The sequence below is a fragment of the Gossypium hirsutum genome, chromosome A13 (genome assembly GCF_007990345.1).
Source record: "Gossypium hirsutum isolate 1008001.06 chromosome A13, Gossypium_hirsutum_v2.1, whole genome shotgun sequence".
NCBI classification, from domain to species: domain Eukaryota; kingdom Viridiplantae; phylum Streptophyta; class Magnoliopsida; order Malvales; family Malvaceae; genus Gossypium; species Gossypium hirsutum.
In genome coordinates, this window is record NC_053436.1 from 7,094,789 (window position 1) to 7,109,565 (window position 14,777).

General features: G+C 31.2%; 1 protein-coding gene across 1 annotated transcript; it reads right to left on the reverse strand.

Moving 5' to 3' along the window:
* Positions 1 to 778: 778 nt before the first annotated feature.
* LOC107894168 (protein EXECUTER 1, chloroplastic) lies at positions 779 to 6,433 on the reverse strand. The gene is made up of 12 exons (XM_016819385.2): positions 5,608 to 6,433; positions 5,236 to 5,352; positions 5,070 to 5,135; positions 4,871 to 4,977; positions 4,567 to 4,648; positions 3,341 to 4,087; positions 3,100 to 3,223; positions 2,759 to 2,928; positions 2,467 to 2,541; positions 2,272 to 2,364; positions 2,030 to 2,175; positions 779 to 1,226 (listed from the first exon to the last, which is right to left on the reverse strand). Exons 1-11 carry the CDS (start codon positions 5,977 to 5,979, stop codon positions 2,083 to 2,085), a joined length of 2,046 nt encoding a protein of 681 aa, XP_016674874.1. The 5' UTR covers positions 5,980 to 6,433; the 3' UTR covers positions 779 to 1,226; positions 2,030 to 2,082.
* Positions 6,434 to 14,777: the final 8,344 nt, after the last annotated feature.

Sequence of the window (14,777 nt, forward strand, 5' to 3'; positions counted from 1 at the left end):
TATTAGATTATGTAAGTGGGATGTATTTGCACCAAGGGTCAAAGAGATATTCATTAACACTTCAGAAAAAACCTGGTGAAATCTGTCAAAACTACTAACATTGTTTATGGTTTATTCTGCACATAAACCCTGCATCTTCTAAATATTTGAAATTTAATATTTTATTTGTCTAAACTAACTTCTATTAAATTTGAGTATAATTTATCAATTGACTTTTAAATTTTCAGAATTTAAACCAGAACTTTGAATATTAAAATACCAGATTCAAAATAACAAAAATCCACAAACAATATTATCAATTGAATTTTAATTTTAAAATTAAATAAATAAAAAGATTAGATTCTAAAAAATAAAAATAAAAACTAAAATTCAAATTTGTGATCAATACAATCCTCGTATATATAATTAAGTTACAAATTTAATTCATGTACTATAATTAGATGTTTTTAATTCATGAGCATAAAATGTCAATATTAATCTAAATAATAATAATTAAACCTGTTAAATCAAAATCTATTATAATAACACTCTAAAAGTAAGTTCTATTTTCCCATTTGATTATTTTTTATCCTTTCGAAACTCAAATAGTAGCCAGTAAACAACTAAAATGGGTGATTTTTCTGAATATTATATAAATTTAACGGCTACGGGTCAAGAGTGAAATTTTAAAATTCAAAAAGTATAATCACTAACTAACCACAAACCAAAGTAAGGGGACAATTCACAATTCATGGACTAAATAGCAAAAGTTGAACTTTTTTCCTTTTTTTGAAAGAACTTGACCCATTTAAACCTATTGTTCATATATATGTAAAACTGAGCAAAAAGAAAATAGAAATCAAAAGTATTGACAGACATATCAGTTATGAAGCTTTATCTGGTAGCTGCGTTGCATCACAAAATAAGGCCATCATCCACAAGCCTTTCAGCATTTCAACTCCTCTTATAGTAATAGTAGAATTTACAGCAACTCAAAGCTATAACTATGGCTGGCTATGATGATTCAGATAGGGCTCTAAATTTGGTTATATGATGCAAACTTACTACATAGGAAAGGGATTCTCAAGAACCTAGGCTGCTCAAATACCTTTCTTTTTATGGTTGCTGAATCTTGAGCTTTTTGTGGTTGCTGAATCTTGAGAAACTCCAATGGTGTCAATATGTATCCCAAAATCTCTGCCATTCTTTTTGCTGCTATACCATAGGGTGACAAATAACATGCTGAACTGCAAAACATACAAACAAAGAACGAAGCTTTCAACGTCAAATATTACAAAATCTAACATATGCAAACATGTAAATGTTATGTTCTAGCAATGAATTTTAGAGAGAGAGAGTGAGAGGAAGAAGAACAGAAAGATCCCACACGGATTACTCTTTGTACAAACTGATACCAAATTACCAACCTTACTAATAACGATTACTTTAAAAAGAAGCACACAAATCAAGTTTTGTTTAGGGTCGGATCATTTAATGCAGACAATATCGTTCATGTAGTCACACACACATGGATACATAGATAAGATGTTTATACATGCATGTATAATGAAAGTTACACACACGTTGCTTCATGCTACAATAATCTCTTATCTAGACTAACTATACCCGTGGTAGCAAAATCAGATATTTGCATTAGCACCATGATCTGTACACAGAAAATAGTTCGGAAAATATGCCACCTGATCGCTGACTATATTGATGCCTAAATCTATGTTACACGGATTCGAGTGTGAGTGTTGAATACGGGTATGTATCTGCCACAGGTATGGTTAGTCTTTTCTGAGTTTTTCCACGTATTTAGAGGACCCTTGAGGTCATATCACCATATATGTGTGTCAGACACCAAGTACTAGACATGGGTACTTCAAGAAAATGAAGAGTCTGAGCAACATAGGCCCAAATGAAGACTAGGCCAATAAGGTACTAGAGCATTTAGGAAAACTATTGCAATGAAAGCATAAACATGCTCGATTATTATGTACATTTAGATATATTTCTTACATCTACTTTACGGTGATGAAGTGCTTACCCCAAGCTATCCGAACCAAATAATAAACATGCTCGATTATTATGTACAGCCAACTATGGTTGAAGTCTTATTCGATTGAAGAACACCAAGAAGTGATATTCAGGAGCCCAGTATACAAATCCGACTACAGGCCCTCCTTTGATGTACTGTTTAAATTAGCCATTTAGAAAATTGAATAATCAGTATCGATTTGAGTTTTAAAGACATTGAACCAAAAACATTATCAGACAAAAGACATAAACCTTCCCATCAAGAATGACAAGTTCACCATCAACCCATCGTGGATTTCGAAAGCCTGGCTCAGCAAGCCTCCCTTGTCCTTTATATCGAGCAACCTGAGTTGCAAAAAAGAACACAAAATCTCCTTAACGTTTGAAGAAGGTACGAAAAGGAAAAGTTCAAACAAATACAAGCTAAGAATGTAAGCTAAAATGTACCACTCCAAATTCTTCAGGAATTATTCCTTTATGTGGGAGCTGATATCTTTTACCCACTCTGGCTCGAAATGCCACCTGTAGAAATTCCAAGGTATAGTATAAGGAGACTAACCGAATAAAGATAGGTAATCATTCCAAAGAGGAACTATTAACTTAAAAACAAACAAGACATTTAGCTACATTTGGAATGAATAAATCATTCGGCACTGCAAAATTAATGGAATTCTACGTTCAAGCTCAATTAAAGCTACCTCTATTCATAACAGAAAGTTAAATTAAATGATGAAATCACCTGGCCTGCCGGCACATAAGGATCCCCGGTTAGTTTTACAGCTTCCACATATTCGTAAAATTCAAGATCTGAAGGCTCCTTAGTCCCACTATCCCCTTGCCACTGGCCAAATTTGTGTCTAAGATGAATGACTTCGGAAGTGTAAAGCCCGTGTGCACCGACATATAGTCCTGATCAAACAAACATAATGTAAATACAATATTCTACGATAGTTGATAGGCATGAATAACCATCATGGCAAAACAATAGAGGACAACGTAAAATAGTGTAAACAAAACGAGAAAATAAATTATCATTTCATCAAAATATCAACAAACAGAACAGATGGTGTTAGAAATCACCATTTAGAGGATCTGGTGATGCTGCAGTTTCAATGCGATGGAAAGTTGTTGATCCAGATAGTGGTTGATGATTTTGAGCTTGATTGAGAGTGAGATTTATTAATTCGCCAACATCTTTCAGCAACTGCATTGTGGAAGTAGCAAACCAAGCATTATAGCGTAGAAACTTAAAACGGGAAATGATCTGTAAAACTCATTCTACAAACTTATTCATCGTGTTTATTTAATATACTGAACCCACCTTCAAAGGTATCTTGTCTCTGCCACTGCCAATAAATTTAGCAAGATCAAACATTATGTTATCTACGCTACGTTGACTTTGAGCCTTTGGTTTCCTATCCGTCGAACCCTTTGTCTTGAGACTAGAATCTTGTTGGTTTACGTCTTCTTCTATAGAAAATGAAAATGTTAGTTGCCCCTTTTTCACTAGCTTAGCAGGCACTCTAGCTGAGTCCAATGCAGGTACACTGCCAGAAAGTTTTTCTACAAGACCACCAACGACAACTTTAACTGCAATTTCACCTTGCTTATCACTATCAATAAACCCGCTATCAACATCCATCTCAAATTGATCTCTCTCATGGTCATTTTCACTCTTAAGTTCATCATCCAAATCTATACTTTCCACCTCAGCATCTTTATCTTCGTCGTCTTCTTCAATGATCTGCTCAATCACCTTAGATATAAAATCTTGGTCCACTTTCCCGGGTGCACTGACTTTCAAGACCTTGACCTTCACACCAGGAATCATATCTTGCAGTAAATTCTGAAAACTAGTTAGTCCCTCGCCCACATCAGATCCATCTTCTGCAACATCATCATCATCATCGTCATAATCACCATCTTCATCATCTTCTGTGCTCACAACAAAAAGATCACTTTTGTCTTCACTGGAGACTGATGAACCCCTGCGACTTGTGGCTCCTGATGTTTTAGAAGACACCTTTGAAGGATCTGGGAAAACCCTCCTCTTTTTCAAGTACACTGCCTGAAAAACACCAAATAAGGATGCATTTGTGAAACATTAAATGCTGCTACAAATGCTAAGCAGGATGTCTGGTACACACAGATATATAAGTGTCCATGGGTATGAACGTGTATATACACCCCGACGGCTTACTGCGCCTCACTGAATCAAACACATATATAACAAGCAACACACAAAAATCATTGGACATATCAACTGATGACAAACTTTCATCAAAGCTAGATATAAGACTTGATTTACTGTCATTATACTCCAACAAAGGATCATGAAGACACACACACACACACACACTAAAAAGCCAGTTTGAGAATTATCATCATTAGAACCATGAACACAAATATAGAAGGTGACATCCCAAAGTGACCTACAGTAAGCCAGTTTTTCTGTTAATTTAACAGAAAGTGCTGCTGTCTAAGTAACTTTAACTTAAACATCAGAAAATTATGCAGCAATCCAGAAATAATGGGAATAAAAGATACCTGCTGTTTGTATTCACCTTTCTTGTTTACAGTAAGAAAGATCTCAAATAAGGGCATACCAACCGATGCAGTAGTGAGTTGCCTGAAAGGAAAATATCAGTCTAACAAGAACTCAGAAACATTCATTTAAATTAGAAATCAGTAAGCATGAGAAAGAAGTATAAGAAAACAGGAGCCAATACCAAATAACTACAAAAGAAATGCCCCGTACTTTAACCGTATTAGTAGAGCATATACATGTGTGCTCAAACATAGAAATGATCTATTGTACATACATATAAACATGAAAGATTGGAGTGATTACCTAGGACTAAAACTCCTAGCGACATATCTGCCATGCTCGGCAGTTATACGTATAATTAGACCATGAGGATCTTTGGTATCATCGGATAGACCAGCCCACCATCCAACCTGGAACCCAAGACCATAAAACCAAACAACTTTTACTTTAAACCGCTATAAAGGAACCGTTTTTTTTCTTCAAAATAAAAGTTAAAACTTACCAATCCAGTACCGGCAGTGTCTCGTAAAAATGCTGCATCCTCGAAACGTTCTTCCACTACTGCTTTCTGAAATGACAATAAATCAGGTCAGCACTCAGCAAGAACAATGGAAATTCCTTCCGTTTTCCCCCTTAAAAAAATTAAATAAATGAAACTTAATTCATACATTTAAATAGGACATGGTTCTGCCAACAGTGTCATTTGTAGAAGCAGCTGCAATTGCAACTTTTAACTTAGCAGCATCCTCATAATCTTCTTTACATACAGCTTCATATAACTGTGCCTGTTAAAAGGTAAAAAAAAGCTTGTAATCAAAGACATTCCATCAATTTTCAAGGTTTTCCCATTTTACAATCATAATCGATCATTACAAACATTGAATTGAATACCTAATTGAACTTGTACTAACTAATTAAGTGGGGCTCGAACATGAGATTTCAAAATTCCGGCCTCACTTACCTTTGAACAAGACTTTTTCAAGCTTATTATTATTTTTTTCAAAAAAAGAAGCAAAAAAGAAGCATAGATTCATAAAGACCTTCAAAAGGGAGAGGAGCCGTTCTTGTTCATCGACTTGTTCGAAGTGCTTTTGCCATCGATCCCAATCCCAATCTCCCTCTTCCTCTCGTCGCCGCCGTTGGTTCTCAGAAACGCCGTCACTTTCCGCGAGGTGTTTACGGAAAGGGTTCAAGTACGAATCTAATCGTTTGACGGCACTCTTGATAACGTCCACAACGGCGGAGTCCCACCTCCAGCTAACGGAATTGTTATCGAAAGAGTTATCGGAGCAGCGGCATAGAGTGGAATCGGGGAACCTCGCCGGCGGGTAACAAAACGATCTTTTAATAGACGGAAACTGATGGCTCGGGAATGTAAGATTACCAGGCGAAGGAGTTGGGATTGAAGCCATATCTTTATCTTTGCTTTCGTACAAAAATTTCTTCTTCGTTTCTTTCAGGGAAGGAGGGGAAGAAAATTCAGTTATAATTTTCCCAGAAAATGATGAATTTGAATAGAGTGGGAAAGGAAGAAATTTAGGGTTTGGGTATTTGATTTGTGAGAAGAAGAGAAAAGGAGGTGGCGGCAACGGCGGCGGCGGCGGTGGCGGAGGCGGCGGCGGCGGCAGCGGCAGCGGTGAGGGTGGCGACTGCTGGTGGTGAGCGTAGAGAGAGTGCAATTTAGAGATAAAGCAAGTTTTGGTTGCGTTACGTACTTTAACACTTCTGGTAAAAATACTACTATTACTATACCACTTCTGGTATTTTTCTTAAAAAAATAATTTATGGCTTAGGATTTTTTTTTCGCTGAAAAGGGAAAAGACAGAAAAAGAAAAACAGTGAGTGAAGAGTGGAGACATAAACAGAAGACATGTTGGAAGAAATCTCTAAGAAACATTTATATCTAATATCATTTGCTTATATTTTCTGTCAAATTCTAGTTTTAGTCCCTGTATTGTTTTCAACTTCTAATTTGTAGACTTAACTCCTAAATTGTTACTTAAATTATATTTTTTTTCATCTTGGTGCCTTTTTTTTTTGTTACATGTGGTGAGCTACATTTTTTTCTTAAGTTGGAACTTCTGTTAGTTAAAGTATTTGTCTATTTTTAAAAAAAGTTTAATCTACAAATTGGTACTTAAATTATGTTTTTTTTCTCATTTTGGTATCTAAATATTTTTTAGTCACAAATGGTACCTAAACTACTTTTGTTTCCCAAGTTGACACCTCTATTAGTTTAATCATTAGTTAAAAAGTTAAGTCTATTTAAAAAATAATAAACAATTAAAAATTGATATGTGGTGAAAAAAGGACAAATATTAGTTTCTCTTCCGTATATATATTCTTTCTATTTTTTATTTTTTCTTTCTTCAGAATCAGACTGATGATTGAACTGATTAGGCCATCTGTTCTCTGTTTGATCAATTCATTTGGTTTGATCAAATCAATTATTTAAAAATCATAAAAATAAAAGTATTTAAAAATAAAGAAAACAGGTTCAATCGGTTTGTATCGATTCAACCCCTATCTATGAATCAATATCCCAATTCTTCTAGTTGATTTCGTCTGGTTTAAAAAAAACTAGTTTTAATTGATAAAATAACTTCTTCAATCCAGACAAGTCGAGCAAGCGGGCAGTGAAGTTCGAAAACAAAGTTAATTGCTAGTGTTTCGACCTTGAGAGGGCAAATTTCGAACATTACAAGTATTACTAGACATTATAAAGGAATAAGAAAAAAATTTGGAGAAAAAATAAAAAGAGAAATTATGTAAAAGAAATAAGGGAATTAAAAGAATTAAAAACATTTTTAAAGTTTATTTACTAATTTTTTTTCACGAATATAATATTTTGACGTAAAATGGATAACAAAAGAATAATTTAAGTACCACTTGTGACAAAAAAAATGTTTAGGTATAAAAAAAAACCATAGTTTAGATAACGGTTTGACTAATGGAGGTACCAGCTTGGGGAAACAAAAGTAGGTTAGGTATCACTTGTGACCAGAAAAAAAAATTTAGGAACCAAGATGGAAAAAAAAGATATAGTTTAGTACCAATTTATATAGTACAATTTTAAAAGGTAAATCGCATCTAAGGTCACTAAACTATTAGTATGTTTATGTTTTGGTCACTCATCTTTAAAAAGTTACAAAATGGTCACTGAACTATTTGAAAGTTTTCATTCAAGTCACTGAGTTGTTAAAACCGCTATAGTATGGCATTCTCTATTTGCACCGTCTATACCAATTTAAAACTCTCAAGCTCTCTCTTCTACTGTTCATTTTTTTTCATGAAACAATTTTGAACATCATAAATCTGCAAACTAAAATCCAAACAACTTTTTTTTCTGACTTTTGAGACTAACTGTCAGATTGACTTGGATCTAAAATATGTTCTTCTACTTGTTGATAAGTACTGATCCACTATACCAACTGTGGAATTGTCACTTGGAGCTCACTAGCCAGATTTAAAAAAAAAACTTAACAACATAGTGACTTAAATAAAAAACTTTCAAATAGTTTAACAACTTAAATGAAAACTTTTGAATAGTTATGTGATTATTTTGTAACTTTTTGAAGTTTAGTAACTACAATGTGAACTTATTAATAGTTTAATGGCATTGGATGTAGTTTAGCCACTTTTAAATATAAGTTTGAGCATCTACACAATAAAATCAAACCAATACAAAACTCAAACAAACAAAAAGCCCGAAATATAACTGGACAAAATCCAATATGGAAACTTTATATGGTGGTATCGAAAACCCACACTACAGATGTAATCAGACCAAGCCAACCAAAATTGAAACAAGCTTGAGCTCGAGTTTCTTTTTAGTCAAACTCAAATAGCCTGTGATCACTAGTTTCTCATTTACACCCCTAATACACATATGGTTATTGTGTATGGTGGGATTTAATCCTGTATACTTAAGGATTCAATGTCTTAACTTTTGCCTACAATGCCAATACCTCAGTTATACTATTATTTAAGTCATTAACAAAGTTGGTGCCACGATTCAATCAGGCATAGACTCAATTAGGAAAATTTCAAAAATGTCCTTTCATAATTAAAATGTAACACCCCTAACCCCGTCCCATCGCCGGAACAGGATTACGGAGTATTACAGGTCATTACAGTACATTTACATGTAAAACAAGGATAAATGCAACATTATACATCTAAATATAGCTTTAATGGGCCCACGGTACTTAATAAGAACATTTAAAACAAACCAAGGCTCGATCAGAAGCTTAGAAAATTTTTCGTGAAATTTTAAAGTTTCCTCTCTTGAATAGTATCACACGCCTGTATGGCTTATATGACACGTCTGTGTGGCTGATATGACATGCCCGTTTCATCAACCCGTGGAGCTCTTTGACTTCTACCTATAAACAATTTAATTTTACATGGCCAAGGCACACGCCCGTGTGTTCAGCCCGTGTGGCAACCTGTTTGTAGCATTTTAGGTTCAGGGGACACACGGCCTAACAACATGCCCGTGTGCAAGCCGTGTGGGCTCAAAATGAACTTTGTATTTCAAATTTACCAACCCTGCAAACTTTATACAACTAGCAATTTAATATTCCACCATTCAACCAATCCAAAACATGATAATCACACTTAATACTCATTAAACCATCATACTGTAGTCTAACTCTTATATTCAATAACCCTTAAACAAAATAACTTCCAAATTTGTACTTAAGTACCATTCAATTCAATTCAAAAGGACTATATTATAACACACTCATTACATCAATTAACTAACTACTAACATTCTTCACTAATATCACTTATAAAAAAATTAACATCAAAACAACCTAGGTACATACCATTCTTTAAAACAAGAAACTTCACCAAGTACTTGAGTTTGGGAGTTGGCTCGGATGCTGAGACGCTAGTTACTTTGTACCTAACCTACGCACGGAAACAAATCGTACACTGAGTATACACTCAGTGGTATTTCTATAAACTAAAACTTAAAGCAATAATAAGTCATGTTTATGCATTTGAACTCTAAGCTTTTACTTTCATAATCTTAATAACTTAACCTCTTACCTTCATCTTATAGCTCTTAAATGCAATTAAACAATTCTTTACACATTTCATATCATTCTATACCTTTCAACAATCATACATCCGTATGATATTTATACGTATTAACAATCAACATTCAGACATAATTATATAATTGATAGCAGTCAATCTTTAGTACCTTCATTTACCCCTATTAACATAACTCGGACCTGAACGGATACACGGATCCAACCCACACACCGGGATATCATACAGTGTTTCATCGGTCGAAGCCGAAATACACCGTAAGGGTAACAGTAACAGTAACAGTAACAGTAACAGTAATAGTCAGGTACAGAGTACCTCTTCGGAACGAATCCGGAACAGTAATAGTAGTCGACACATATAGTGTCTCATTGACACACAGTCGGAATATCCCTGAACACTTCCAATCCTATGGCATGCAACTATATCCGACTAGCCCGACACTGTTAATAGGGTATTTGAATCATTTCATTTTGATACAGAAACAGTAACAATTTCCATCACATCATTTATCATACATACTAACCAATTAAAAATAGCAATTACATTTATTAAATTATTAAGCATAGTTTATAGAAATACAAACCGGTAATTCTTTGACTTATTCCTCGTTCACTTTCTCTTTCCCCATCTTTGATGACGTTTCTGGTACTATGTTAGCTACAAAAAAAAATTAACATTTAAAATCATCAATATATATATCATTTAATAATACACTCTTCTATTTTCCATGTAACTTTTGTTTAAATTTCAATTTAGTCTTATCACCATAACCATTCTTTCTCTTCAAAATAAATCCTATGTTTTCATTCAATTATCACTTTGAACTATTCCAACTTTTAAATTTTACAGCATAAAACATTAATTATAGAATCCTCTCAATTCAATCCTTACTATTACAAAACTTGTATCTCTCTTTACAATTCAATCCTTCTCCCACTTCTAACTTGAATTTCTATCATTTTATCTCATAATTCATCTATTTATTCAACTTAATTAACATCTAAAAATTCACTAACTTTCTAAATTTTAACATGATTCAAGTAGGGCTTTATTCTAGAATTCCAAAAACATCAAAATTGCAAGAAAATAGACTAAATTAACTTACCAATTAAACTTCAAACTTCAAAAACCCTAATTTTTCCTTTTTCTTTTCTCCTTTCTTTTTTTCCCTATTTCGTTTTCAATTCTCTGTTCTTTCTTTTTCTATTTTGTTTCTTTTATTTATTTTAACTATTATATTATACTTTATTATATTATTAAATTATTATAATAATATATTATATATATTAAATATCTTATACTTAAAATATAAGTAAATACATATATATTTTACATTTTTATAAATACAATCATTACAAATGTATTAATTTATATCACACATTTGTCCCCTTTTTGGTTTATTTACTAATTTAGTCCCTTCACTTTTCTTTAGTCTATAATTAAACTTTTATACTATATTCAATCTAATTCTTACACTAAATTAACCTTAATTCAAGCTAATTCACTTAACTAAAATCTAATTAATCTCTCACTTAATTTCGTAAATATTTATAATAAATATTTACGAATCTAATTTTCAGAATTGAGGACCCGATAACTCACTTTTCCAATGACCTTAAAATTTGGGTCATTACATAAAATAAGCTATATTATTAATGATACTTTAATATTTTTTTTAAAAGCTAATAAAAATTTACACATAGTAATATTTGAACTTACATCACTTGCATTAATAAAACCTTAATTTTATCACTCAACCAAAGTTTTATTTTATTTTGTTTTGTTTATTTTAATTTTATCATGCATATTTCATTACTTCCATCAATTATATATTTATACAATTATTTAAGTCCTTTACTGAGTTTGTGTTAAGAGTCAACTGGACACCAACTCAGTTAGGGAAATTATTTTCGATTTGAACCCACTCCAATTGAATTAGTAAAATCTTAAATTTATCACTCAACCAAAGCTTCATTTTAAAAAATTCCATACGTTGTTATTTCAATATATGTAATTTATTACCTTCACCAATTGTATATATATTTATTGTATGTTATTTTCAAATACACATTTGTGTTCTAAATAAGTGGTTTCCGCATGCAAACACGTATGATAGGATTTCTAGTATTAATAAAGTTGTTGATTAAGTTGGTATCATAAGTTAATTCGATACCAATTAAAGATCAATGACAACATTTGGATAAACAATCGTAGTGCACTTAATATTCTTAATCTGATGTATTTACGTGTTTAAATTTTATTTTACTCACAGTTTAATATTTTCCTTTTTATTTTAATGTGGTACATATTTTATGTGTTATTAATTAGTTCAAACCATATTTTTATTACTTATTATATGTTATTTTTAAACACACCTCTATGTTTTAAATACATAGTTTCTACATCCATATATACACGTGTGGTAAAATTTCTAATTTAATATCTACACTTTAAATCGACATAGATTGATATTCATATTATTATTAATATAATATTTTAATATGAGAACTTCAATCATTGAAAAATTAAGGTTGTGTTTGATTTTAGAGAGCATTCTTTGTTTTTATTTTTCATTTTCATTTGCAGAATCATCTTCTATTTTTTGAAAATTAGAAAATATATTTGATAAATGAAAATAGAAATTTATTTTCAATAATGAAAATATTGAAAAACATGTTTAGTATGTATTTCTTAAAATAGAAATGAAAAAAATAATTAAATTAAAGTATAATATATTAAAAATGTATTACAACAGTAAAAAAATGCAATAAAATAAGAAATATTTAAACCTTATAAAAATAAAAGATTGATTGTAAAAGGATGTCAAGGTAAATTTAATGTATGAAACTTAAAAAATCCAATGTTTTCAACTTTTTTCAAAACATTTTTATTGAAAAAATGGAACATATTTTTTTATTGTCTATTTTCACAAATTTTTATTTTCATTTCCAAAAAATCATATTAAAAAATTTTCTTCACTATAAAATGAAAATGAAAACAACCATTATTTCCGGAAGCCAAACGCAATCTAAAATTTTCAATGTCTTGGATACTTTTAAAATAGTTTTGATAATCTATAATAAAAGCGGCATGATATAATTTCATTCCATAAAAAAACCATTGGAAACAATAAAAAGATAAGAAGTTAATATTAATCACTTAATTCAGAATAAATTTAAAATTTTAAAAGTAATTTTTTTTAAAAATAATGTTAAATAAATAAAATAAAATAAATATTTTCCATTTTTATTGAAAATTTAATATTTATTCTTATTATGAATTATGAAACGTGCTAAAAATTAATTCACTATGTTGATTTAATTTTTTTTAATGACTTATTGAATAATTTTACTTACTAAGATTTTTCCTAAAATCATGAATTTAGGTAAAAAGCTATTGTATTCTTATTTTAATATTTGATTTTATCTTTTTCATTAATTAAGTTTTGTGACCACACAGCTACATAAATTTAATGTTTAAAAAACATTAATTATTGTAAAAAACCTTAAAATATTTGAAGGATATAGTTTTGTTAATGAATTTTGTAAAAATCTTACCAAAATAGTTAACCATTGTACATATAGCATCGCCATAGTTTCATAAAAAAAACTTAGCTTAATGGCTTCGCCTAAAAATCCTACTTTGTGGGCTTACACAATCTATAAAGGGTAATTAATGACATCTATTAATGTGTCACGTTTAACAGTTTACTCATTTAGACTCTTCAAATCGACTCTAATAATGTATCATTTTATCATAACATAAAACAAGAGTAGAAAACTTAAGAACCTTGTAAATATTCCCTCAAGACCTATGTAAAAGATAAGTGATATAGACTTTACTCAAAAGCCTAAACTCCTTAGAACACCATAATTAAAACGATTTTTTACACCTTCAATGACGTGAACCGCCGGTATCATAACAACTCTTCACACCCTGATATGAATCGCCATAACCAACCATTTTAATTTTTGTGATGTAACGAAATTTTATTTAAAATAATACTTTAATACATTTGTTCTAATTCACTTGTAAATATTATGGATAGTTCGAATTAATTATGGGTAAAGTCAATTTGAATCAAGTAAATTTGAGGTTTAAAATTTTTGGATAATTCCAACATGGGGATGTTTTGTGTTCAAATCATTTTAGTTTGGGATGCTTCGGGTTTGGTTATTTTGATTCCATATGTTTCGGGTTCGAATTGTTCTAATTCTAATCAATTTAGATTTTGATAATTTCATGTAGCTTGTTTTATGCTATTTTGAATTCTGTTATACCCCACCCGTATCAAGACACGTGGTGAGCTAAAATAGTGCTTAAACAGTAAACCTACAACCAGTAAATCGGGAAGTCGCCAACAAGTCTTCCTTTCTGAGATGACCATCCGAACTAGTACGGGTCATCCGTGGTATGAATCCTTGGACCTTCATTGGGAACATGAAGTCATTGGTCACTAAACACCATATGGACTCAATTACCATATCCCATCAAGTCAGAATGAATGACAAGATCTGTTATAACAATCCAAAAGTCAATGGTGCTAGAAAACATGATTTTGGGACCCTGTTTCCTTAAGTACAAAGTTATATTAGAAGTGAATTGAATTCTGGTCAAGAAATTTTATCGAAATAGTGTTTAATTAAGGTATAAAGACTAAATCGTTAAAGTGCCAAAAGTTCAATATATTGTTAAAAAATTTATAATTAAAGGCAAGGAATTTAAAATGACCATTATACCATTTCAATATGTATAGTGGACATTTATGAAGCAAATTACTTATATATGTTATAAAAGTTAGAATAAAAAAATATATGTTATAAAAACATAAATGAATAAAATAAAAAAAAACTTAAGTAGTGGAGAACCAAAACAAACATTTTCTTATCATTTTCACAAGCTTTGAATAGGGGAGAAGACCAACGGTTAGGTTTCCAAGTTTTCAAGCTTTAATTTGGTTAGTTCAATTTAGTTTTTTTTATAATTTTTATATCTTTAGAATCTCGGGAGCTTAAGCTAGTTGACGCATGCTATATTTTTTTATATTGTTCAAGTTTGAGGATGTTACAATTATTGAATAGTTGTAGCTTGAGGTGTTATTTTGATAGATTTTAAGTTTAGAATTGAAAAAGGACTAAATTATAAA